This window comes from Ranitomeya variabilis, chromosome 6 (genome assembly GCF_051348905.1).
Source record: "Ranitomeya variabilis isolate aRanVar5 chromosome 6, aRanVar5.hap1, whole genome shotgun sequence".
Lineage (NCBI taxonomy): Eukaryota > Metazoa > Chordata > Amphibia > Anura > Dendrobatidae > Ranitomeya > Ranitomeya variabilis.
In genome coordinates this window covers 367074486-367102154 of record NC_135237.1, presented here as the reverse complement: position 1 = coordinate 367102154, position 27669 = coordinate 367074486, and the positions used below count along the sequence as shown (strand labels likewise).

Genomic DNA, 27669 nt, shown 5'->3' with positions numbered 1-27669 from the left:
ATAGTATATAACGCAGCCCACGTGGTATATAACACTGCCCACGCAGTATATAACACTGCCCACGCGGTATATAATGCAGCCCACGTGGTATATAACACTGCCCACATGGTATATAACACTGCCCACGCAGTATGTAACACTGCCCATGTAGTATATAACGCAGCCCACGCGGTATATAACACTGCCCACGTGATATATAACGCAGCCCACGCAGTATATAACGCAGCCCACGCGGTATATAACGCAGCCCACGCGGTATATAACGCAGCCCATGCGGTATATAACACTGCCCACATGGTATATAACACTGCCCACGTAGTATATAACACTGCCCATGTAGTATATAACGCAGCCCACACGGTATATAACACTGCCCACGCGGTATATAACGCAGCCCACGCAGGATATAACACTGCCCATGCGGTATATAACGCAGCCCACGCGGTATATAACACTTCCCAAATAGTATATAACGCAGCCCACGTGGTATATAACACTGCCCACGCAGTATATAACACTGCCCACGCGGTATATAATGCAGCCCACGTGGTATATAACACTGCCCACATGGTATATAACACTGCCCACGCAGTATGTAACACTGCCCATGTAGTATATAACGCAGCCCACGCGGTATATAACACTGCCCACGTGATATATAACGCAGCCCACGCAGTATATAACGCAGCCCACGCGGTATATAACGCAGCCCACGCGGTATATAACGCAGCCCATGCGGTATATAACACTGCCCACATGGTATATAACACTGCCCACGTAGTATATAACACTGCCCATGTAGTATATAACGCAGCCCACACGGTATATAACACTGCCCACGCGGTATATAACGCAGCCCACGCAGGATATAACACTGCCCATGCGGTATATAACGCAGCCCACGCGGTATATAACGCAGCCCACATGGTATATAACACTGCCCACGTGGTATATAACACTGGCCAAGTAGTATATAGCAGCCACGCTGTATATAACGCAGCCCACGTGCTATATAACACTGCCCACGTAGTATATAGCAGTGTGGGCACATATCTGTGTTAAAAAAAGATAATTAAAACAAAAAATAGTTATATACTCACCCCCTGGGATCCAGCGAAGCTGTCCCTATGCACGCGGCTGCCGCCGTCTTCCGTTCCCAGGATGCATTGCGAAATTACCTAGATGACTTAGCGGTCTCGCGAGCCCGCTAAGTCTTCTGGGTAATTTCGTAAAGCATCTCTGGTAACGGAAGATGGCGGCCGGCACGAGCGCATCGTCGGACTATGGAGGGTGAGAATAGCAGGTTTTTTGTTTTTTATTATTTTTAACATTAGATCTTTTTACTATTGACGCTGCATAGGCAGCATCAATAGTAAAAGGTTGGGGACACACAGGGTTAATAGCAGCGGTAACGTTACCTGCGGCATAGCGTGGTCCGTTACCGCTGGCATTAACCCTGTGTGAGCGGTGAGTGGAGGGGAGTATGGAGCGGGCGTCGGGCACTGACTGCGGGGAGTATGGAGAAGGCGCCGGGCACTGACTGCGGGGGAGTAGGGGAGGGACTAATCGGACTGTGCCCATCGCTGATTGGTCGCGGCAGCCATGACAGGCAGCTGGCGAGACCAATCAGCGACACGGGATTTCCGTGACGGAAGTTGCAGACAGAAAGACGGAAGTACCCCTAAGGCTAGGTTCAGATTGCGTTAGGGCAATCCGTTTAGCGCTAAGCGCTAGCGGATTGCGCTAACGCAATGTCTTTTTAGGGGTCGCGTTAAACGTCCCCGCTAGCGCAGATCCCCGATCTGCCAGAGCGGGGAACGGACCACGGGCGTGCCGCGGACGCTGCAAGCAGCGTCCGAGGCGCGCCACAAAAGAACGGCGCATCGCTAGCGCGTGCCGAAAATGGCACGCGCTAGCAATGCGCTTTAACATTGCTGGCAATGGGAGCGCTAACGAACGCGTTGCACGGTGTTAATTTCGCCATGCAACGCTGTCCGTTAGCGCTCACACTAAAACGCAATGAGAACCTAGCCTTAGACAATTATATATATAGATAATTACTTATTGTTTTATTATCTGAGTTAAAATCGCTTCTTATCTTCATTTGTTTGGCTTTTCTTTATTTGTGTACGGAAATATTGTGTAAGATTTTTACTTCAAAATCTACAATCCTAAAGTAATGCCGGTGATGCATTACTCTGCCCTAGGTCACGCACCATGCGGTGTGCGGATGTTACCACCTCGCTATGGCAAGAACAAAAGTAAAAGAAAACGCCAGGGTGCACTGTGTTCACTGCTGTTTCCTGGTAGTTGCTGGATCCGTTTTTTTTCAAAATTCGACGGATTGCAACTGATAGCAAAAGTCCGATATGTGAAAGGGGCCTTACACATAAGCACAGGTAAAACCAGACAAACGATGATTCAGCAGAGATTCAATTCCAATGCAGCAAGCACAGTTATTTTCCAGAACAGTAATGTAGATACTGTACATAAATGGTGCAGACTGCAGAGTCCTGAGTACTATTTTCTGCTCTCACACAACTGCCTGCAGCTCCAGCTGAGGTCTCTTGTACAGGAGCTCTCAGTTTCCTTAGGCCTCTTTCACACTTCCGTCTTTTCTCTTCCGTCGAGTTTTGAAAAAACAGGATCCTGCAAATTTTTCTGCAGGATCCTGTTTTTTCCCATAGACTTGTGTTAGTGATGGATTGTGACGGATGGCCATCCGTTTCATCCGTCATGCACTGGATCCGTTGGAAAATAGCGATCCGTCGTGGAGAGAAAATGTTCAGAGGAACTTTTTTTCTGCACGTTGGGTCGGGTCCTGCGCTGTCCGTCGTCGGCTATAATGGAAGCCTATGGACACAGGATCTGTCGCTGACCGTCAAACACAGGAATCAAGCGACGTATCCCGTTTTTCAACTCTGAGCATGTCCAGTAGGATTTTCAAGTCCGGGAAAAAGTCTCTCTCTCTCTCTTGAAAATCCAGACAGGAACTCCTTCGACGCATCCATCATAACCCTGGATGCGTTACACACGTTTTCATCTACTTTCACAACATCCGTCGATACGTCACCTCACTGCACTGTGATGCACCCGCAGCGACGGTAGTGTGAAAGAGGCCTTACTGTGATGTCCAATTGAAAGCTGTAAATGCTGTCCCAGACCCCTGATACCTCATGCCTGGCTGATTGCTGTAGTGCCATGCTACAATTTGTACTGTGGGTGAATTGAGGCCACTTTCCTGGTGTCTGTCCCTAATTTCATGTGTTTTGGGAACATTTGGTGTTGTGCATGCTTTTGTTTTTGCCTCCCATTGAAGTGAATGGCGTTCGATAATGTTTGGTGAATATTCGACGACTTAATTAGCAAATATTGCAAATTCAGCGAACATAATCTGAACTGAACATTGAAATATTCTCTCATCTCTATAGAAATGTTTTCCAAATGGAAAATTGATGAGGTAAAGAAAAGGCAATAATTGAATATAGAGAAAAATACACATAGGTTTATTGTCGATTGTGAAGAGTCTGTGATTGTGGAGCGCCCCCAGACGCAGGGCCGCGGGGTGCTCGGTACCAGGCTTCTCTGTCTCAGTTCTGGGGTTGTCACGGTGGCTAGACCCGGTCCGTGACCCTGCTAAGGGGCGTCCAATGAAAGGTGTAGGTGGTGGTGCGTGGTGCAGGTCGCGGTGAATAACGAGGACACAGGGTTGCAGTCTCTTTACCTCTTTACTGAAGGCTTCAAGATCCTCAATCCGGAGTACGGTTAACAGGGCTGTCTGAGACCGGCCGGTCCGATGGCACCTCCAGAGTTCCCTTTGCAGGTGGAAATCTGTGCCTACCTTCTAGCGCCTGTGTGTTGTAGCACTTCCCTGCTGAGCACCACGGGATAGTCCTCACAACTGTTGTGTCTGTTTCTGATGTTCTTTCCCACAACTTATGTCTGTTCTGATGTTCTTCTCCGTCCCCCAGATGATATGGATAGGACGCACCCGTATGACGGGTAGGCCTGGAGTTCTTCCGGGACCCTAGTGACGCTCCTCTTCCACAGTTGCCCCCTATGTCTGCTTAGGTGATTTAGGTGAGACAGCCAACCTATAATTAACTGTCCTGCCATTGGTTTGAAGTAATGCTTGGAGCCCAATACTTCCTCGGCATTCCGGCCACCGGCTACGCGCCTCAGTAGGATGTTGCCTCGATCTTACAGCACGACTCCTACTGGTGTTATCTCCTTTTTGCTTTGATCTCGTTTCTCACTCTCCACAATAAACCTCGCTTCTTGTCCTTTCTTGAGATACCGCCGCGATGTAGTGCAGGCGCGGTTCCTTAACATTCTGTCCTTTTCGCTAGGCCTCTGTCAGGATCCCACCCCTGACAGGGACCCCCCTGAATCTTCCCCTGCAACACCCTCTGCCACAGGATGTTGCCTGGTTCCAACCCAGTCAGCTTCTTCTCCTAACTTTCTATCCAACCCCCAGTTTTACCAGATTGTGAGGAGTGGCCTAATACATAGCGCCCTTAGCTCCCCCTGGAGGCCAGACTATGAAGTGTATTGGTGTCTGTGATACCTGGTCAGGTGAACTCCTTTAGTGCCATCAGACATACCATCACTCCCCTTAGCGGCAGAGCGACAGTACTGCAACGACCAGGACTCTGGGGCGCTGCACTCCCCCCCGGTTAAATCCAGTACTCCTGGACTGGGAAGAAAACAACAATACATGTCAGCAAAAAGACATACAAATTTTGAAATGCATGAAACAAGTAAATTTAAACAGAGCTTCCCTTTATGGGAGGTGAGGACACTTGAACGTTACAAACAAGACATGGTTAAACATTTTAAATAACACACTATAAATAACTTTTATTACCCAGCCGGGTATTCTACTAAGTGCAAATTCTGAACAATAATTTAACTTTGCCTCTAAGGACGTATAAGCTGGATCCACTAAAGGCTTACCATAAAAACTCCTAAAATATAAATTAACTTTTCTTCATTTCTCTTTTATAAGTTCAACACATTCTTCTTGATTTGTCTCATGCAGGACCACCTGTCTATCTGCCCAAGCCTACTGTCTCTTTTCGTAGTACAGGAACACTGAGCCATCTCTCTATGGCTTCTAGGAGGACTCACCCACTAACCCCTACGGGTTCACTTCCTGTCCTCAATCTCTAGCAACATTATCGAACATTTTCTATAACTAACTAGCTACATATAACTCGCTATATAAAACATTATTACTGTTCATTTTCTTTTTTTTAAGGCAACATTGTAAATTAAGTGCAACTGGTGAACATCCCCTTTAAGAGGGGACCAAGTCTCTTGGAGGTGGTGCAACTGCTCAAGTTGCAAGTCCGTGTAAGGCAGGAACTCCTGTACCGTTTTCAGGAACAGTTTCTTCGCAAAGAGTTCTTCTTCTTGTAAAACCAGTAGAGGGTACCCTTAATAGGGTGTGAACTATTTACAGCACAGTTTGTGAACCATTCACCGTTCATGATTCGGCAGTCTTTTCCAAATAGGGGGTTAAAAGTAGCAAAAAGGGAAAACAAAAGCAAAAATAAAAGTGATAGGGATCCCGGGTAAACAAAGGGATCCCTTTAAGAACAACCCTGGTCGGGTACTAGCAGGTGGAAACACAGAAGATGAACAGTTAACTATTTACAGTAGGTAGTGCGTTAGGGCTTCATTCTTACTGGTCAGGGGGTGGCCTCCTTGTCCCAGACAGGGGTCTGGGTGGCCACCGTCTTGGTCCCGATGCCAGCTTGGGCACCGGGCACCACCGCGGCCAGGCTTCCGGCCACCACAGTGGTGATGGTAGCAACGGTGCAGGTTGTGGTCTTTACCACTGTGCAAGTGGGAGTAACCACTGTGGTCTTCATAGTAACTGTGGATCGGTCGCAGGAGGGCGCCTTCACCACAGGGGGTTGTTTTGCTGGCACCTTGGTTGGGGGTGTCATGGGGTCCTGTCTCTTGTGGACATTCAAAGCGAACCACACCTTCTCCCCAAAGTGCCGGGTGTAGGTGACTTCGTACCCTGGGTAGAGGTCCCGGTCCGGATGACCCTCCCTCAGGTGGGACTCGACATCCCTCCGATTAACAAACACTTCAGCGTACAGGCCCGGCTCTTTAATAAAGCCCCAGCCTCTGCGGAGCTTAAAGGCGATGACGATGCCCTGCCTGCATGGGGCCTGATGAGCGGTGGGGTCCTTGTGGGCCCGGTCCTTCACGGCTAAGTCTTTTTGGTGATGGGCCTCCAGCCCGGCCTGGTATGCCTTCTCCCGCTTTTCCCACTGCCGTTCTAGCTGGGCCTGATATTCTTCCCAGCTGAGGGCTTGCACCATCTCTCCTTCTTGGGTCGCCACCCCGGGGAACCCCATAAAGTTGGACACGGGGTTCACCCAGCGGCACACCGTGCCCTCGGCATAGACCACGCCCAGCAGGGTGACTGGCGAGATCGGGGCCTTTAGAAGGTGCTCCATGCCGGTGGCCTGGTCCCAGGGAGGTGCTGGAGTCGGTGGGTCCCAGGGGGAGGTGGCGCTGCAACTGGGCCTAACAGCAGGTCCTCGGCTAATGGGGCAGGGTCGGCGAGCTTACCAGCCGGTGCAACGTCCTCCCTCGCGGCTGGTCCCACTGGCGGTGACATTGGTGGAGACGTCGGCAGCAATTCGATCAGCGATGCGGGAACCGAGGTCGGGGACTCCTCTGCTGGCATCTCCTGGGGTGTGGCCTTGGCTTCCACCCGCAGCTGGAGAAGCTGTTCAATGAAGTCCTCCATCTCAAGTTGCAGTAGACCCACTTCGGCTGTGGAGATGGGACCGCTACGCTCCTCCGGGTAGCTGGGGGAGTTCTCCACTTCAACCCCACACTCTGGGTCTGAGCGGTCAGCCATTGCATCCTCCACGTGGGTCGCTTCCTGGTCTTTTTCCCGCTTTCTCCGTCCTGGGCGGTTTCGTTTCCGTTGTCTCCACCCTCCATTAAGGATTAGGAGGCGGATCTCAGCTGCTGACGGACACGTCCTCAAGGTACAGAAATATTTAGACTGGGCGGCCATTGTCTTTTGCGCTCTCTAACTCGCCTACGCCCACTTCACGCCCCTCTTCTTCTCCTGCGCTCCTCTTAGCGCTGCAATGGTGGCGATTTTGGCGGGAACTGCTGGCGGCAAGTGGCAATCCACAGTCCTTGCAATAAGTCACAGTCCAAGCACAATAAATCACAGTTCCAAGGCACACATGACCTGATTCTTCAGGCTTAAGTAGATCCTGTTCGTGACGCCAAGTTTGGAGCACCCCCAGACGCAGGGCCGTGGGGTACTCGGTACCGGGCTTCTCTGTCTCAGTTCTGGGGTTGTCACGGTGGCTAGACCTGGTCCGTGACCCTGCTAAGGGGCGTCCAATGAAAGGTGTAGGTGGTGGTGCATGGTGCAGGTCGCGGTGAATAACGAGGACACAGGGTTGCAGTCTCTTTACCTCTTTACTGAAGGCTTCAAGATCCTCAATCCGGAGTACGGTTAACAGGGCTGTCTGAGACCGGCCGGTCCGATGGCACCTCCAGAGTTCCCTTTGCAGGTGGAAATCTGTGCCTACCTTCTAGCACCTGTGTGTTGTAGTACTTCCCTGCTGAGCACCACAGGATAGTCCTCACAACTGTTGTGTCTGTTTCTGATGTTCTTTCCCACAACTTATGTCTGTTCTGATGTTCTTCTCTGTCCCCCAGATGATATGGATAGGACGCACCCGTATGACGGGTAGGCCTGGAGTTCTTCCGGGACCCTAGTGACGCTCCTCTTCCACAGTTGCCCCCTATGTCTGCTTAGGTGATTTAGGTGAGACAGCCAACCTATAATTAACTGTCCTGCCGTTGGTTTGAAGTAATGCTTGGAGCCCAATACTTCCTCGGCGTTCCGGCCACCGGCTACGCGCCTCAGTAGGATGTTGCCTCGATCTTACAGCACGACTCCTACTGGTGTTATCTCCTTTTTGCTTTGATCTCGTTTCTCACTCTCCACAATAAACCTCGCTTCTTGTCCTTTCTTGAGATACCGCCGCGATGTAGTGCAGGCGCGGTTCCTTAACGTTCTGTCCTTTTCGCTAGGCCTCTGTCAGGATCCCACCCCTGACAGGGACCCCCCTGAATCTTCCCCTGCAACACCCTCTGCCACAGGATGTTGCCTGGTTCCAACCCAGCCAGCTTCTTCTCCTAACTTTCTATCCAACCCCCAGTTTTACCAGATTGTGAGGAGTGGCCTAATACATAGCGCCCTTAGCTCCCCCTGGAGGCCAGACTATGAAGTGTATTGGTGTCTGTGATACCTGGTCAGGTGAACTCCTTTAGTGCCATCAGACATACCATCAGTCCACTTAGCGGCGGAGCGACAGTACTGCAACGACCAGGACTCTGGGGCGCTGCACTTGCACCATGCCTGGGCATTAGCCTATACTGAAGGAAAAAAATAATTTTTGTATAACTCGATTTACTTTTTTCAATCACTTATTTATTAATAAATGTTAGCATCCATATTAGTGTGGAATGAAAATTTCACCAATATGTTTTGAAAGCAACACGCATCCTTTATCCCCATGGGCTAAATAATTCTACTTGTCTTAAGGTATCAAACTAGCACCATCATTAATGGATAATATGCACTAAAGGAATACAAATTAAGTGCCATTTATATTGATGTTGGGCATAAATTCAATTCAACTTCTGCGATTAAAAAGGGAACATTTTCAGAACAGTTTTTCAAGACATTTTTCACAGTTTTGATTCGTAGAGGGCATGTCCCGAGCAGAGGATCCACAACTATGATTGTAAAATAAACATATAGGGCATATGGAAGATATGAGTTTCACAATCAGTTGTTTCTTGCGTAGTTCTGAGGTTAGCAGTTAATGTCGTGTGAGGAAGGTGGAGTTACCTGTCTCATTTAAAGAGCACAACTGAATGGAGATTTCTCATTTCGTGCCTGTATACTTTCCTGGTTACTGATTTTATCCCTTGTGTTGTTCCCCTCCTCTGAACTGGTTATGGAACTAAGGTAAGTATCTAAACATACTGACATTATTCCATTTTTGACAGAAAAGTAAAAAAGTTATATTTCTAGTGTAATAATGTTGTAAATGGTTATAGAAACATTATCAGAAAAAACGTTATGTATAGAGTCATAGTTAGTAATTAGTATCATTATATATTAGATCTGCCTATTGTTATAGCCTATGCAGTGATAAAAGCAGATTTTTATTTCCATAATGTCATTAATACTTGTTTCTTGATCTTCAGAATGATTTATTTGAGATCAGCAGATTAAATACTGTATATAGTTACTGTATTTTACTCTATTTTGACATAAAAAATATGTTTCATCAGTCGTACAAAAAAATTCTAAAAAGTGACTCCATCTGAAAATTTCCTGCAGTCAATAAAAGGTGAATTATAAGCCATAAGGGGACAGCTGTAATAAGTGTAAACTCAATACATATAAAACAGTGTAATAATATAAGTGTAAAGAGCCGAAATTTAGTCATTTTTAGAGGACATGTGTTGTTCAGAGGTGGATGAAATAATAATAATAATAATAATAATAATAATAATAGTACATGAAAGCTGCCAGAACAGAGCCCAAAGTGTGTCTATCTTCTCCATGACAGTGAATAGTTCACCAATGAAAGTGCTCATCGTAGAGAACGGAATAAATGTGAACTGAGTCTGACTAATATTGATTTTTGAGGAGCAGAATTTTCAAATAAATAGCAGTAGAAGAATTGCTTTTATTCATTTTATATTTTTTTACGTAATTCATTTATAAGTGATAAGATGGTATTATTCTTCGGGTAAGTACAATTACAGCAATAGTTTTTTGAATGATTTTTTACTTTTGCTCACCAAAAACTATTTTTTACAAAGTATAATTTGTTTCTGTATCTCCATATTCAGAGAAATTTAACTTTTCATATTTTTCTGCTGACAGCTGTATGAGTGCTTCTTTTGTGTAGGATGAAAAGATATTTTCAGTGATACATATTTTTTTTTTAAACATATGACTTCTTGATCTTGGTCACTTTTTATTTTATTTTTATGTGTCAATATGATGAAAAGCTTTCTTTTTGCCATGTTTTTTATTTATTTTTTATTGTGTTCACTATACAGGATAAATTGTGACAGTTTTATACTATGGATTGCTTCAGAAACTGTGATACCAATTAGGTGTACCTTTTTTGTTTATTTTAGTTTTTACATAAAAGTTGCGTTTTCAGTAGGAAAACATTTTTTTGTTTGTTAATTACGTGCTTTTATCTGTGTTTTTTAGATATGTTTTATCTTTTTTATATTTTTACTCTGATTGCTGATATTATGCAATGTAATACTTGTACTGAAGAACATGAGACTTATCAGTTTCACATTAGCACAGCCTTTTTTGAGCCTTTAATTACCGCTGTAAAAAGGCATATCGGCACTTGTTATGGGGTTAAACAGGCTGTTGGTTACCACTGTTTACCCATTGCTATTTATGTTGAGGTCACTTGGACATTACTGACGCTTGAAAGTGGTTGAATACAGTTCAGCGAGACCTCAGAGAGTTATACATATCTTTTCCAGACAATTGTAGGTTCTGAGTATTGCGATTCGCTGAGTTTTGATTAGTTGCAAATCAAATTTTTTACAAAAATTCAAAGAAGTGGACATTTTGAATTTCAAAAGATTCAAGAATTTTGCTCATCTCTGAAATACGAAGACGAGTCAACATTTTTCCATACTCTGGTAATATTAAAGCTTCTGTTGGATGATCTGTCTTATCAGTACTTTCCACACAAATTTTCTGTCTTCCCGGTCACTGCTGTGCAGGTTTCAACATGTTATATCAGTTCATTTGTGACTGCTGTGCAAGAAACATTGACTACCCTACTTGCAATTTACAGGACAGAAGAGCACCATACAGTGATAGTTTTTTTGTGGTCTGAGGATAAGTCTGGTGCCGATATATATCGAAGACTTTGTGCAAGGTGTGGAGAAAGTTATTTGTCATGAAGATGTGTGTATGAATTGATAGAGAGTAAAGAAAACTGGAAAAAGAGAACGCAATAGGGTTTTAACCGATAAAAAATGAGGTGTGCAGGAAGGGAATCGACTCATCTAGTATGATTGCTACAAACCAACGTGTATCTTGCAAATATAATTATCACACGGCTGCTGCAAGGACACCGGTCTTGAAAGGACCAAATTGGATGAAGACAATATAACTGAGTTGTCACTCATGGGCTTCCAATGATGAATCCGCAGTATATCCAACAGGATATATTGAATGATTGATTGAATAGGTTTACAGAGTCAACACGTTTCGAGGCCATGCAGGACCTCTTCATCAGGACAGAAATCTAGTGTGACTGCTAGAAAGGGCTGTCCTTTTATGCTGTATTGTTTAAAAAAAAAGCCAAACCGGCACCTGACCGTGTCAAAGTTCAGCAGTGTCACGTGGGTGATGATAATTAAAAATCTGATATAAAGTGCTTCACAGACAAAACTGTTACACACTAACATAGAGAAAATTAATATAATAAAATGTATAAGCATATCATGAAATTAAAAAACAATAAAATAATAAAAACGATGGATCTTGTACCCATTGAAGCGTACATGTGACATGAGGGATCCGAACTTGAGCAGAAAAAAATAATAGATGGATTTATAGCACCAGAAACTGTGTTTGGAACCACTATGATAGTGCAGTGTCACTGAAGAGAGAATAAAAGCAACAATCGGATGGTTGTATGTGTGTAGAAATTCACCATAGCGAGTTACATGAGGTGGCCCCTATTATCTTAAAATATTGACCTATGAAATAATGAGTGTATTGTGAGAATATGTATATTGGAAAGAGAAGTTGTATGTATGATATATTAAAAATGGACATAGTAATAACAAGGAAGATAATGCTCTATATAGCTGGAATGTATAATTCAATTGTATAATAAAATTGTAATGGTGAAGGTGACTGCCTAAGGACTCAGAGCAGTGAGGGCAGAGTGGAGTGTGAAGTGTTAAAAGACACCTGAGGAGCTGTGTGTGAACGGTAGCTTGCGGTTACCAGGAGAGTAGTTGGATATTGAACTAATCAGTCTGAAGCCGGAGACATGCACGGGATAGAGAACATTGCGTAGGGGTGAAAACTACGGGACTGGAAACGAATATCTATGGACTCCAGGGCTGGATCCAGACCAGGTAAAGTGAAGATGACTACAGTCTTTTTGTGTGGATATGGAAAAAGCTTTTAATTGGAAAGCATATACATATCTGTGTGCTATAGGCTAGAATACAGAAAAAGAGTGAAATGTCACTATATAGTGTAGTAAACTCAAAAGGAATAATAGTGATGCTCAGGGCAGCATGGTTACCGAATAGCCAAATTACAATCTACAGTATGTTGATAAAATGGGGGAAAAAAAGTGCGGGAGGGAAAAAAAAAATTGGAAATACAGTTTAGTAGAATCGACGGGACTCAAAACACGGTAGAAAAAACAAGGCTGGTCCCAGACCAAATCAGGAATCTATTTTCCAAGTACATTTATAGTGTGACCATAAGCAGATATCCTGTATTGAGGGCAAAAAAAGAGTTAGCACTATTTGGTGTAGAAAAAAATGAGGCGTAACTGGTTACTAAAATAACAAGAATGAGAGAAATTATAAAAAAGAGTCCGTGATTTCATTTAACCCATTTGGAGTGAGTGTGCCAAGTTTATAGATCCAATAAATCTCCTTCCAATTTAACCCCTTTCTGGCATTGGATGTACTATTCCGTCCATGTGACCATGCTCCCCAGGGGGAGCGCGGCTGATCGCGGCCAGGTGTTAGCTGATTCTCACAGCTGACACCCGGCACTAAGTGCACTTTAACCCCTGAAACACGGCAATCAAACATGATCGTAGCATTCTGGAGCCAGCAGAGGGGCTGACAGCTTTTGGACCGGAGTCCCGGCATGACGCGGGGATCCGATCTCTCCCATGATGACATTGGGGTTACCAGAGCTGAGAGACTTCCTGTCATGCGCAGTGCATGTCAGGATATCTCTGAGGTCAGTGTGCACAGATTGCAGCGCTGACAGCTTATATGGCATGCAGATCTGCATGCCATATAAGCAATCAGCCTGCAGAAAATGAGTGTCCCATAGTGGGACACAGTGTAAAAGTTAGAGTGAATTAAAATAATTTTTTTTAATAATTCTGAAAATAATTTTTTAAAAGTAATAAAATGTAAAAAATCAATATTTATTCCATCAATAGATAAAAATTTTAATTAAAAAAAATCTAAACAATAAAAGTACACATATTTAGTATCACCGCATCTGTAACGACCCGACCTATAAAAACTGTCCCACTAGTTAACCCCTTTAGTGAACACCATTAAAAAAAAAAAAAACAAGGCAAAAAACAATGCTTTATCATAATACCGCCGAACAAAAAAGTGGAATAACACGCGATGAAAAAAACGAATATAATAAACGTGGTACCCCTAAAAATGTCATCTTGTCCCGCAAAAAACAAGCCACCATATTGCTCCATCACCGGAAAAATAAAAAAGTTATAGCTCTCAGAATAAATTGATGCAAAAATAATTATTTTTTATGTAAAATAGTTTTTATTGTATAAAAGTGCCAAAACATAAAAAAATGATATAAATGAGGTATCGCTGTCATCGTACTGACCCGAAGAATAAAACTGCTTTATCAATTTTACCACACGCGGAATGGTATAAACGCCCTCCCCCAAAAGAAATTCATGAATTGCTGTTTTTTGTTCATTCTGCCTCACAAAAATCGGAATAAAAAGCGATAAAAAAAAGTTATGGGCCCGAAAATGGTACCAATAAAAACGTCAACTTGTCCCACAAAAAACAAGACCTAACATGACTCTATGGGCAAAAATATGGAAAAATTATAGCTCTCAAAATGTGGTGACGCAAGAACAATTTTTTTTTGCAATAAAAAGCGTCTTTTAGTGTGTGACAGCTGCCAAACATAAAAACCCGCTATGATAACCTGCTATAAATAGGAAATCAAACCCCCTTTATCACCCCCTTAGTTAGGGAAAAATAATAAAATTGAAAAAATTTATTTATTTCCATTTTCCCATTAGGGTTAGGGTTATGGTTAGGGTTACGGCTAAAGTTAGGGTTGGGGCTAAAGTTAGGGTTAGGGTTGGGGATAAATTTAGGGTTAGGATTGGTGCTAGAGTTGGGGTTAGGGTTAATAATAAAAATAAAAAAAGTATTTATTTCCATTTTCCCATTAGGGTTAGGGTTACGGTTAGGGTTACGGCTAAAGTTAGGGTTAGGGTTGGGGCTAAAGTTAGGGTTAGGGTTTGGGCTAGAGTTGGGGTTAGGGTTAAAGTTGGGATTAGGGTAAGGAATGCATCAGGGTTAGGGGTGTGGTTGGGGTTATGGTTAGGGGCTCTCCAATCGTGACATGGCATCTGATCTCAATTCCTGCCAATTCTGCATTGAAAAAGTAAAACCATGCTCCTTCCCTTCTGAGCTCTGCCGTGCACCCAAGCAGTGGTTTACCCCCACATATGGGGTATCAGCGTATGTCAGGACTAATTGGACAACAACTTTTGCAGTCCAATTTCTCCTGTTACCCTTGTGAAAATAAAAATGTAGGGGCTAAAAAATAATTTTTGTGGGGAAAAAAATGATTTTTTATTTTCACGGCTCTGCGTTACAAACTTTAATGAAACACTTGGGGGTTCAAAGTTCTCACAACACATCTACATAAGTTCCTTGGGGGGTCTAGTTTCCAATATGGGGTTACTTGTAGGGGGTTTCTACTGTTTAGGTACATCAGGGGCTCTGCAAACGCAATGTGACACCCGCAGACCATTCCATCAAAGTCTGCATTCCAAAACAGCGCTCCTTCCCTTCCAATCTCTGCCATGTGCCCAAACAGTCGTTTACCCCCACATATGACAGCAACTTTAGGGGTCCAACTTCTCCTATTACCCTTGGTAAAATAAAACAAATCGGATCTGAAGTAAATTTTTTGTGAAAAATTTTGTAAAACATTCCAAAAATTCCTGTGAAACACCTGAAGGGTTCATAAACTTCTTAAATGTGGTTTTGAGCACCTTGAGGGGTGCTGTTTTAAGAATGGTGTCACTTGTGGGTATTTTTGTCATATAGACCCCTCAAAGTGACTTCAAATGAGATGTGGTCCCTAAAAAAATGGTGTTGTAAAAATGAGAAATCGCTGGTCATTTTTAACATTTTTAAATTCCTAACAAAAAAAAATTTGGTAACAAAGTTTTGCTGATGTAAAGTAAACATGTGGGAAATGTTACTTATTAAGTATTTTTTGTGCCATATTTCTGTGATTTAAGGGCATGAAAATTCAAAGTTTAAAAATTGCTAAATGTTCAAAATTTTCTCCAAATTTCCATTTTTTTCACAAATAAACACAAGTCATATCAAATAAATGTTACCACTATCATGAAGTACAATATGTGACGAGAAGACAATGTCAGAATCACCAGGATCCGTTGAAGCGTTCCAGAGTTATAACCGCATAAAGGGACAGTGGTCAGAATTGTAAAAATTGGCCCGGTCATTAACATGCAAACCACCCTTGGGGGTAAGGCTACTTTCACACTTCCGTCTTTACAAAGACGTTGCAATGCGTCGTTCTGTGCAAAAAACGCATCCTGCAAAGTTGCCCGCATGATGGGTTTTTTCACATAGACTTGTATTACCGACGCATCATGACGTATGGACACACGTTCCATACGTCGTGCACTGGATGCGTCGGTAATTGGCGGACCGTCGTCACAAAAAAGTTCAATGTAACTTTTTTTGTGCGACGTGTCCGCCATTTTCGACCGCGTATGCGTGGCCGAAACTCCGCCCCCTCCTCCCCGTTCATCACAATGGGCAGCGGATGCGTTGTAAAACTGCATCCGCTGCCCACATTGTGCTAAATTTAGCACAACGTCCGTCGGTACGTCGGGCAGACGGTTTACGATGGCCCCGTACCGACGGAAGTGTGAAAGTAGCCTTAAGGGTTTAATTGTTCTATGTGATTGTGCATATTTATTGGGATTTCCTCAATGGGGAAAATCCTTAAGGGAATTTTCCGCAGCGGAATTGATAAATCCGCAGTGCAAAACCGCTGCGGTTTTTACTGCGGATTTATCGCGGTTTCTATTGTGGTTTCCGCTGCGGGTTTACACCTGCAGTTTTCTATTGGAGCAGGTGTAAACCCGCAGCGGAATCCGCACAAAGAATTGACATGCTGCAGAATATAAACCGCTGCGTTTCCGCGCGTTTTTTTCCGCAGCATGTGCACTGCGGATTTTGTTTCCCATAGGTTTACATTGTACTGTAAACTTATGGGAAACGGCTGCGGAAATGCTGCGGTTCCGCAGCGAAGTCCGCAGCTGTGCTTGTAATTCCCCGGCGAATGAAGGAAATGTAGGTCATTGACCTACATTTCCTTCAGTCGCGGTGATGCGCCCCTGCTGGATGTTCTCATGAACTGCAGCCTGGGAACTTTTTCCCACGCTCCAGGTCATATGAGGACATCCACCAGGGGGCGCATCACCGCGACTGAAGGAAATGTAGGTCAATGACCTACATTTCCTTCATTCGCCGGGGAATTACAAGCACGAGCACAGCTGCATTTGCAGGGCTCCTGCTTGTAAATTATTTTAACCCCTTCAGATGGATTACCTCGTGGGACGTGACGGGTCAGCAGAAGGTATGTATATTGTGGGTTTATTGTTTTGCCAAGCGAGGGTCTGCAAATGGATTGAAAGAGCAATAAAATACTAGATGGGTATTTCATGAAGGAACTACAGATAGTGCTTTGGAATGGTGCCCGGGCTGCCCCTGTAAGACTTTCACACTTGGGTGCCCCTCAGGCGCTGGTTTGGTTGTTGTAGCCCCTCAGGGTTGAGGCCACTCAGGGTCCGATTTGGTGGGCCGGGTCACTCTGGGTCCGATTTGGTGGGCCGGGTCACTGTGGGTCCGATTTGGTGGGCCGGGTCACTGTGGGTCCGATTTGGTGGGCCGGGTCACTCTGGGTCCGATTTGGTGGCCCGGGTCACTCTGGGTCCGATTTGGTGGCCCGGGTCACTCTGGGTCCGATTTGGTGGCCCGGGTCACTCTGGGTCCGATTTGGTGGCCCGGGTCACTCTGGGTCCGATTTGGTGGCCCGGGTCACTCTGGGTCCGATTTGGTGGGCCGGGTCACTCTGGGTCCGATTTGGTGGCCCGGGTCACTCTGGGTCCGATTTGGTGGGCCGGGTCACTCTGGGTCCGATTTGGTGGGCCGGGTCACTCTGGGTCCGATTTGGTGGGCCGGGTCACTCTGGGTCCGATTTGGTGGCCCGGGTCACTCTGGGTCCGATTTGGTGGCCCGGGTCACTCTGGGACCGATTTGGTGGCCCAGGTCACTCTGGGTCCGATTTGGTGGGCCGGGTCACTCTGGGTCCGATTTGGCGGGCGGCGCCACTCTGGGTCCGATTTGGCGGGCGGTGCCACTGTGGGTCCGATTTGGCGGGCGGCGCCACTCTGGGTCCGATTTGGTGGGCGGCGACACTCTGGGTCCGATTTGGTGGGCGGCGCCACTCTGGGTCCGATTTGGCGGGCGGCGCCACTCTGGGTCCGATTTGGCAGGCGGCGCCACTCGGGGTCCGAATTGGTGAGCGGGGCAATAATTATAATATGACTACAGATAGTGCTTTGGAATTGTGCTGTGCTGTCACTTTAAGAGCTGATATTATCTGACAAAACTGTGACCTGGTGGAGTTGGTAGGCGTTGGCATAGTAACTGTGTCTGACTGCGCATATCAATGAGCTAATCAGCCAGGTGGCAGTTTGCAGTTATTTTTAGAAATTGCCTCAGAAACCAGCCCATTATAAACGTATAGGAAAATTTCCCTATTGAAATGCATTGAAACAATGCTTTCCAATGAGGGGGAAACAATTTTCAAATGCAAATTGCGCCAAAACTACAAATCCGATCGACATGAAAAATACTTAGCACACCTCTCGTGGACGCTGGCTTCGAAATGACACCTCACTGGAGTCTGTGCGTTCAGCGGTTCAGGCCGCATTAACTGCGAAAAAAGCCTAATAATAATAATAATAATAACTAGATGGGTATTTCCTGAAGGAACTACAGATAGTGCTTTGGAATGGTGCCCGGGCTGCCCCTGCAAGACTTTCACACTTGGGTGCCCCTCAGGCGCTGGTTTGGTAGTTGTAGCCCTCAGGGTTGAGGCTTGGTGGGCCGGGTCACTCTGGGTCCGATTTGGTGGGCCGGGTCACTCTGGGTCCCATTTGGTGGGCCGGGTCACTCTGGGTCCCATTTGGTGGGCCGGGTCACTCTGGGTCCCATTTGGTGGGCCGGGTCACTCTGGGTCCCATTTGGTGGGCCGGGTCACTCTGGGTCCCATTTGGTGGGCCGGGTCACTCTGGGTCCCATTTGGTGGGCCGGGTCACTCTGGGTCCCATTTGGTGGGCCGGGTCACTCTGGGTCCCATTTGGTGGGCCGGGTCACTCTGCGTCCCATTTGGTGGGCCGGGTCACTCTGGGTCCCATTTGGTGGGCCGGGTCACTCTGGGTCCCATTTGGTGGGCCGGGTCACTCTGGGTCCCATTTGGTGGGCCGGGTCACTCTGGGTCCCATTTGGTGGCCCGGGTCACTCTGGGCCCGATTTGGTGGCCCGGGTCACTCTGGGCCCGATTTGGTCAACTCGGGTCACTCTGGGCCCGATTTAGTGGCCCGGGTCACTCTGGGCCCGATTTGGTGGCCCGGGTCACTCTGGGTCCGATTTGGTGGCCCGGGTCACTCTGGGTCCGATTTGGTGGCCCGGGTCACTCTGGGTCCGATTTGGTGGCCCGGGTCACTCTGGGTCCGATTTGGTGGGCCGGGTCACTCTGGGTCCCATTTGGTGGGCCGGGTCACTCTGGGTCCCATTTGGTGGGCCGGGTCACTCTGGGTCCCATTTGGTGGGCCGGGTCACTCTGGGTCCCATTTGGTGGGCCGGGTCACTCTGGGTCCCATTTGGTGGGCCGGGTCACTCTGGGTCCCATTTGGTGGGCCGGGTCACTCTGGGTCCCATTTGGTGGGCCGGGTCACTCTGGGTCCCATTTGGTGGGCCGGGTCACTCTGGGTCCCATTTGGTGGGCCGGGTCACTCTGGGTCCCATTTGGTGGGCCGGGTCACTCTGGGTCCCATTTGGTGGCCCGGGTCACTCTGGTCCCATTTGGTGGCCCGGGTCACTCTGGGCCCGATTTGGTCAACCCGGGTCACTCTGGGTCCGATTTGGCGGGCGGCGCCACTCTGGGTCCGATTTGGCGGGCGGCGCCACTCTGGGTCCGATTTGGCGGGCGGCGCCACTCTGGGTCCGATTTGGTGGGCCGGGTCACTCTGGGTCCGATTTGGTGGCCCGGGTCTGTTGTGAATTTACCTTTTGGCTCCCTCTAGTGGCTTCTAGTGATTTGACTCTGGGTATGTCATTCATCCCTTGTATGCTCACCTGGGTCGTTAGGTCAGGGGTGTTGCTATATAAGCTCCCTGGACCTTCAGTTCAATGCCTGGCAACGTTGATATCAGAGCTAATCTGTAGTGCTCTTGTCTACTGATCCTGGTTCCTGTTTGATTAAGCTAAGTCCGCTTTCTTGCTTTTTGCTATTTGTTTTTGTTTGCATTTTTGTCCAGCTTGTGTATTATCTGTTTCCTGACCTTGCTGGAAGCTCTAGGGTGGCTGGTGTTCTCCCCCCGGGCCGTTAGACGGTTCGGGGGTTCTTGAATCTCCAGCGTGGATTTTGATAGGGTTTTTGTTGACCATATAAGTTATCTTACTATATTCTGCTATTAGTAAGTGGGCCTTTCTTTGCTAAAATCTAGTTCATCTCTGTGTTTGTCATTTCCTCTTACCTCACCGTTATTATTTGTGGGGGGCTACTATCCTACTTTTGGGGTCTATTCTCTGGAGGCAAGAGAGGTCTTTGTTTTCCTCTTCTAGGGGTAGTTAGTCCTCCGGCTGGCGCGAGACATCTAGCGACCAACGTAGGCATGTTCCCCGGCTACTGCTAGTGTTGGCGTTAGGAGTAGATATATGGTCAACCCAGTTACCACTGCCCTATGAGCTGGATTTTTGTACGTCGCAGACTTACTTGTTTCTCTGAGACCCTCGCCATTGGGGTCATAACACGGGTCACTCTGGGTCCGATTTGGTGGCCCGGGTCACTCTGGGTCTGATTTGGTGGCCCGGGTCACTCTGGGTCCGATTTGGTGGCCCGGGTCACTCTGGGTCCGATTTGGTGGCCCGGGTCACTCTGGGTCCGATTTGGTGGCCCGGGTCACTCTGGGTCCGATTTGGTGGCCCGGGTCACTCTGGGTCCGATTTGGTGGCCCGGGTCACTCTGGGTCCGATTTGGTGGCCCGGGTCACTTTGGGTCCGATTTGGCGGGCGGCGCCACTCTGGGTCCGATTTGGCGGGCGGCGCCACTCTGGGTCCGATTTGCGAGCGGCGCCACTCTGGGTCCGATTTGGCGGGCGGCGCCACTCTGGGTCCGATTTGGCAGGCGGCGCCACTCTGGGTCCGATTTGGCGGGCGGCGCCACTCTGGGTCCGACTTGGTGGGCGGCGGATCACTCTGGGTCCGACTTGGTGGCCCGGGTCACTCTGGGTCCGACTTGGTGGCCCGTGTCACTCTGGGTCCGATTTGGTGGCCCGGGTCACTCTGGGTCCGATTTGGTGGCCCGGGTCACTCTGGGTCCGATTTGGTGGGCCGGGTCACTCTGGGTCCGATTTGGTGGCCCGGGTCACTCTGGGTCCGATTTGGTGGCCCGGGTCACTCTGGGTCCGATTTGGTGGCCCGGGTCACTCTGGGTCCGATTTGGTGGCCCGGGTCACTCTGGGTCCGATTTGGTGGCCCGGGTCACTCTGGGTCCGATTTGGTGGGCCGGGTCACTCTGGGTCCGACTTGGTGGGCCGGATCACTCTGGGTCCGACTTGGTGGCCCGGGTCACTCTGGGTCCGACTTGGTGGCCCGGGTCACTCTGGGTCCGACTTGGTGGGCCGGGTCACTCTGGGTCCGACTTAGTGGGCCGGGTCACTCTGGGTCCGATTTGGTGGCCCGGGTCACTCTGGGTCCGATTTGGTGGCCCGGGTCACTCTGGGTCCGATTTGGTGGCCCGGGTCACTCTGGGTCCGATTTGGTGGCCCGGGTCACTCTGGGTCCGACTTGGTGGCCTGGGTCACTCTGGGTCCGATTTGGTGGCCCAGGTCACTCTGGGTCCGATTTGGTGGCCCGGGTCACTCTGGGTCCGATTTGGTGGCCCGGGTCACTCTGGGTCCGATTTGGTGGGCCGGGTCACTCTGGGTCCGTTTTGGTGGGCCGGGTCACTCTGGGTCCGATTTGGTGGCCCGGGTCACTCTGGGTTTGATTTGGTGGGCCGGGTCACTCTGGGTCCGACTTGGTGGGCCGGGTCACTCTGGGTCCGACTTGGTGGCTGGGGTCACTCTGGGTCCGACTTGGTGGGCCGGGTCACTCTGGGTCCGACTTGGTGGGCCAGGTCACTCTGGGTCCGACTTGGTGGGCCGGGTCACTCTGGTCCGATTTGGTGGGCCGGGTCACTCTGGGTCCGATTTGGTGGGCCGGGTCACTCTGGGTCCGATTTGGTGGGCCGGGTCACTCTGGGTCCGATTTGGTGGCCCGGGTCACTCTGGGTCCGATTTGGTGGCCCGGGTCACTCTAGGTCCGATTTGGTGGCCCGGGTCACTCTGGGTCCGATTTGGTGGCCCGGGTCACTCTGGGTCCGATTTGGTGGCCCGGGTCACTCTGGGTCCGATTTGGTGGCCCGGGTCACTCTGGGTCCGATTTGGTGGGCCGGGTCACTCTGGGTCCGATTTGGTGGCCCTGGTAACTCTGGGTCCGATTTGGTGGGCAGGGGGCACTTACTTTTGCACACGGGGCCGGGGGCGCACTTACTTTTGCACACGGGGCCGGGGGCGCACTTACTTTTGCACACGGGGCGCACTTACTTTTGCACACGGGGCGCACTTACTTTTGCACACGGGGCCGGGGGCGCACTTACTTTTGCACACGGGGCCGGGGGCGCACTTACTTTTGCACACGGGGCCGGGGGGCACTTACTTTTCACACACGGGGCCGGAGGGCACTTACTTTTCACACACGGGGCCGGGGGGCACTTACTTTTCACACACGGGGCTGGGGGGCACCTACTTTTTACACACGGGGCCGGGGGGGCACTTACTTTTCACACACGGGGCCGGGGGGGCACTTACTTTTCACACACGGGGTCGGGGGGGCACTTACTTTTCACATACTCTGCGCTGTATGCTGCGGGGCTCTGCGCTGTATGCTGCGCGGCTCTGCGCTGTAAGCTGAGCGGCTCTGCGCTGTATGCTGCGCGGCTCTGCGCTGTATAATGCGCGGCTCTGCGCTGTATGCTGCGGGGCTCTGCGCTGTATGCTGCGGGGCTCTGCGCTGTATGCTGCACGGCTCTGCGCTGTATGCTGCGCGGCAACGCGCTGTATGCTGCGGGCACTGCACTGTATAATGCGCGGCTCTGCGCTGTATACTGCGCGGCTCTGCACAGTATACTGCAGGGCTCTGCGCTGTATGCTGCGGGGCTCTGCGCTGTATACTGCGCGGCTCTGCGCTGTATGCTGCGGGGCTCTGCGCTGTATGCTGCGGGGCTCTGCGCTGTATGCTGCGGGGCTCTGCGCTGTATGCTGCGCGGCTCCGCGCTGTATGATGCGCGGCTCCATGCTGTATAATGCGCGGCTCCGCGCTGTATACTGCACGGCTCTGCGCTGTATACTGCGGGGCTCTGAGCTGTATGCTGCGGGGCTCTGCGCTGTAAGCTGCGCGGCTCTGCGCTGTATGCTGCGGGGCTCTGCGCTGTACACTGCGGGGCTCTGCGCTGTACGCTGCGGGGCTCTGCGCTGTATGCTGCGGGGCTCTGCGCTGTATGCTGCGTGGCTCTGCGCTGTATGCTGCGCAGTTCTGCGCTGTATGCTGCGTGGCTCTGCGCTGTATGCTGCGTGGCTCCGTGCTGTATAATGCGCGGCTCTGCGCTGTATACTGCGCGGCTCTGCGCTGTATACTGCGGGGCTCTGCGCTGTATGCTGCGGGGCTCTGCGCTGTATACTGTAATAATAATAAGACTACAGATAGTGCTTTGAAATTGTGCTGTACTGTCACTTTAAGAGCTGATATTATCTGACAAAACTGTGACCTGGTGGAGTTGGTAGGCGTTGGCATAGTAACTGTGTCTGACTGCGCATATCAATGAGCTAATCAGCCAGGTGGCATTTGGCAGTTAAGTTATTTTTAGAAATTGCCTCAGAAACCAGGCTATTTTAAACGTATAGGAAAATTTCCCTATTGAAATGCATTGAAACAATGCTTTCCAATGAGGGGGAAACAATTTTCAAATGCAAATTGCGCCAAAACTACAAATCCGATCGACATGAAAAATACTTAGCACACCTCTCGTGGACGCTGGCTTCGAAATGACACCTCACTGGAGTCTGTGCGTTTTACGGTTTGGGCCGCATTAATTGCGGAATAAAGCCTAATAATAATAATAATAATAAGAAGAAGAAGTTATCCACGATGGAATAACAGTATAGTGCTTTGTTCCAAAGCACTATAATAACTAGATGGGTATTTCCTGAAGGAACTACAGATAGTGCTTTGGAATGGTGCCCGGGCTGCCCCTGCAAGACTTTCACACTTGGGTGCCCCTCAGGCGCTGGTTTGGTAGTTGTAGCCCCTAAAGGGGTGAGGCCACTCTGGTTCCGATTTGGTGGGCGGGGTCACTCTGGGACCAATTTGGCAGGCGGGGTCACTCTGGGACAAATTTGGCGGGCGGCGCCACTCTGGGTCCGATTTGGCGGGCGGCGCCACTCTGGGTCCGATTTGGCGGGCGGCGCCACTCTGGGTCCGATTTGGTGGGCGGCGCCACTCTGGGTCCGATTTGGCGGGCGGCGCCACTCGGGGTCCGAATTGGTGAGCGGGGCAATAATTATAATATGACTACAGATAGTGCTTTGGAATTGTGCTGTGCTGTCACTTTAAGAGCTGATATTATCTGACAAAACTGTGACCTGGTGGCGTTGGTAGGCGTTGGCATAGTAACTGTGTCTGACTGCGCATATTAATGAGCTAATCAGCCAGGTGGCAGTTTGCAGTTATTTTTAGAAATTGCCTCAGAAACCAGCCCATTATAAACGTATAGGAAAATTTCCCTATTGAAATGCATTGAAACAATGCTTTCCAATGAGGGGGAAACAATTTTCAAATGCAAATTGCGCCAAAACTACAAATCCGATCGACATGAAAAATACTTAGCACACCTCTCGTGGACGCTGGCTTCGAAATGACACCTCACTGGAGTCTGTGCGTTCAGCGGTTTGGGCCGCATTAACTGCGAAAAAAAGCCTAATAATAATAATAATAACTAGATGGGTATTTCCTGAAGGAACTACAGATAGTGCTTTGGAATGGTGCCCGGGCTGCCCCTGCAAGACTTTCACACTTGGGTGCCCCTCAGGCGCTGGTTTGGTAGTTGTAGCCCCTCAGGGTTGAAGCCACTCTGGGTCCGATTTGGTGGCCCGGGTCACTCTGGGTCCGATTTGGTGGGCCGGGTCACTCTGGGTCCGATTTGGTGGCCCGGGTCACTCTGGGTCCGATTTGGTGGCCTGGGTCACTCTGGGTCCGATTTGGTGGCCTGGGTCACTCTGGGTCCGATTTGGTGGCCCGGGTCACTCTGGGTCCGATTTGGTGGCCCGGGTCACTCTGGGTCCGATTTGGTGGCCCGGGTCACTCTGGGTCCGATTTGGTGGCACGGGTCACTCTGGGTCCGATTTGGTGGCCCGGGTCACTCTGGGTCCGATTTGGTGGCCCGGGTCACTCTGGGTGCGATTTGGTGGCCCGGGTCACTCTGGGTGCGATTTGGTGGCCCGGGTCACTCTGGGTCCGATTTGGTGGTCCGGGTCACTCTGGGTCCGATTTGTTGGGCCGGGTCACTCTGGGTCCGATTTGGTGGGCCAGGTCACTCTGGGTCCGATTTGGTGGGCCGGGTCACTCTGGGTCCGATTTGGTGGGCCGGGTCACTCTGGGTCCGATTTGGTGGCCCGGGCCACTCTGGGTCCGATTTGGTGGCCCGGGTCACTCTGGGTCCGATTTTTTGGCCCGGGTCACTCTGGGTCCGATTTGGTGGCCCGGGTCACTCTGGGTCCGACTTGGTGGCCCGGGTCACTCTGGGTCCGACTTGGTGGCCCGGGTCACTCTGGGTCCGATTTGGTGGCCCGGGTCACTGTGGGTCTGACTTGGTGGCCCGGGTCACTCTGGGTCCGACTTGGTGGCCCGGGTCACTCTGGGTCCGACTTGGTGGCCCGGGTCACTCTAGGTCCGATTTGGTGGGCCGGGTCACTCTGGGTCCGATTTGGTGGGCCGGGTCACTCTGGGTCCGATTTGGTGGGCCGGGTCACTCTGGGTCCGATTTGGTGGGCCGGGTCACTCTGGGTCCGATTTGGTGGGCCGGGTCACTCTGGGTCCGATTTGGTGGCCCGGGTCACTCTGGGTCCGATTTGGTGGCCCGGGTCACTCTGGGTCCGATTTGGTGGCCCGGGTCACTCTGGGTCCGATTTGGTGGCCCGGGTCACTCTGGGTCCGATTTGGTGGCCCGGGTCACTCTGGGTCCGACTTGGTGGCCCGGGTCACTCTGGGTCCGACTTGGTGGCCCAGGTCACTCTGGGTCCGATTTGGTGGGCCGGGTCACTCTGGGTCCCATTTGGTGGGCCGGGTCACTCTGGGTCCGATTTGGTGGGCCGGGTCACTCTGGGTCCGATTTGGTGGGCCGGGTCACTCTGGGTCCGATTTGGTGGGCCGGGTCACTCTGGGTCCGATTTGGTGGGCCGGGTCACTCTGGGTCCGGTTTGGGGGGCCGGGTCACTCTGGGTCCGATTTGGTGGCCCGGGTCACTCTGGGTCCGATTTGGTGGCCCGGGTCACTCTGGGTCCGATTTGGTGGCCCGGGTCACTCTGGGTCCGATTTGGTGGGCCGAGTCACTCTGGGTTCGATTTGGTGGCCCGGGTCACTCTGGGTCCGATTTGGTGGCCCGGGTCACTCTGGGTCCGACTTGGTGGCCCGGGTCACTCTGGGTCTGACTTGGTGGCCCGGGTCACTCTGGGTCCGACTTGGTGGCCCGGGTCACTCTGGGTCCGATTTGGTGGGCCAGGTCACTCTGGGTCCGATTTGGTGGGCCGGGTCACTCTGGGTCCGATTTGGTGGGCCGGGTCACTCTGGGTCCGATTTGGTGGCCCGGGCCACTCTGGGTCCGATTTGGTGGCCCGGGTCACTCTGGGTCCGATTTTTTGGCCCGGGTCACTCTGGGTCCGATTTGGTGGCCCGGGTCACTCTGGGTCCGACTTGGTGGCCCGGGTCACTCTGGGTCCGACTTGGTGGCCCGGGTCACTCTGGGTCCGATTTGGTGGCCCGGGTCACTGTGGGTCTGACTTGGTGGCCCGGGTCACTCTGGGTCCGACTTGGTGGCCCGGGTCACTCTGGGTCCGACTTGGTGGCCCGGGTCACTCTAGGTCCGATTTGGTGGGCCGGGTCACTCTGGGTCCGATTTGGTGGGCCGGGTCACTCTGGGTCCGATTTGGTGGGCCGGGTCACTCTGGGTCCGATTTGGTGGGCCGGGTCACTCTGGGTCCGATTTGGTGGGCCGGGTCACTCTGGGTCCGATTTGGTGGCCCGGGTCACTCTGGGTCCGATTTGGTGGCCCGGGTCACTCTGGGTCCGATTTGGTGGCCCGGGTCACTCTGGGTCCGATTTGGTGGCCCGGGTCACTCTGGGTCCGATTTGGTGGCCCGGGTCACTCTGGGTCCGACTTGGTGGCCCGGGTCACTCTGGGTCCGACTTGGTGGCCCGGGTCACTCTGGGTCCGATTTGGTGGGCCGGGTCACTCTGGGTCCCATTTGGTGGGCCGGGTCACTCTGGGTCCGATTTGGTGGGCCGGGTCACTCTGGGTCCGATTTGGTGGGCCGGGTCACTCTGGGTCCGATTTGGTGGGCCGGGTCACTCTGGGTCCGATTTGGTGGGCCGGGTCACTCTGGGTCCGGTTTGGGGGGCCGGGTCACTCTGGGTCCGATTTGGTGGCCCGGGTCACTCTGGGTCCGATTTGGTGGCCCGGGTCACTCTGGGTCCGATTTGGTGGCCCGGGTCACTCTGGGTCCGATTTGGTGGGCCGAGTCACTCTGGGTTCGATTTGGTGGCCCGGGTCACTCTGGGTCCGATTTGGTGGCCCGGGTCACTCTGGGTCCGACTTGGTGGCCCGGGTCACTCTGGGTCCGACTTGGTGGCCCGGGTCACTCTGGGTCCGACTTGGTGGCCCGGGTCACTCTGGGTCCGACTTGGTGGCCCGGGTCACTCAGGGTCCGATTTGGTGGGCCGGGTCACTCTGGGTCCGATTTGGTGGGCCGGGTCACTCTGGGTCCGATTTGGTGGGCCGGGTCACTCTGGGTACGATTTGGTGGGCCGGGTCACTCTGACTGACAGCAGGATAAGGGAATGGCTGATAACAGAGAATAAACTGACAGCAGGACAGGGGAATGGCTGATAACAGAGAGAATAGACTGACAGCAG

The 27669-nt window shown here is 50.4% G+C and overlaps 1 protein-coding gene across 1 annotated transcript in view; it reads left to right on the top strand.

Annotated features, from left to right (window-relative positions):
• Positions 1-8957: 8957 nt before the first annotated feature.
• Positions 8958-27669, top strand: part of LOC143782505 (cytidine monophosphate-N-acetylneuraminic acid hydroxylase-like) — a 357809-nt gene continuing 339097 nt past the window's right edge. Inside the window, exon 1 of the mRNA XM_077270001.1 lies at positions 8958-9031. Within this exon, the coding sequence (XP_077126116.1) occupies positions 9021-9031 (11 nt within the window). The 5' untranslated portion in view covers positions 8958-9020. The remainder of the gene's footprint in view (positions 9032-27669) is intronic.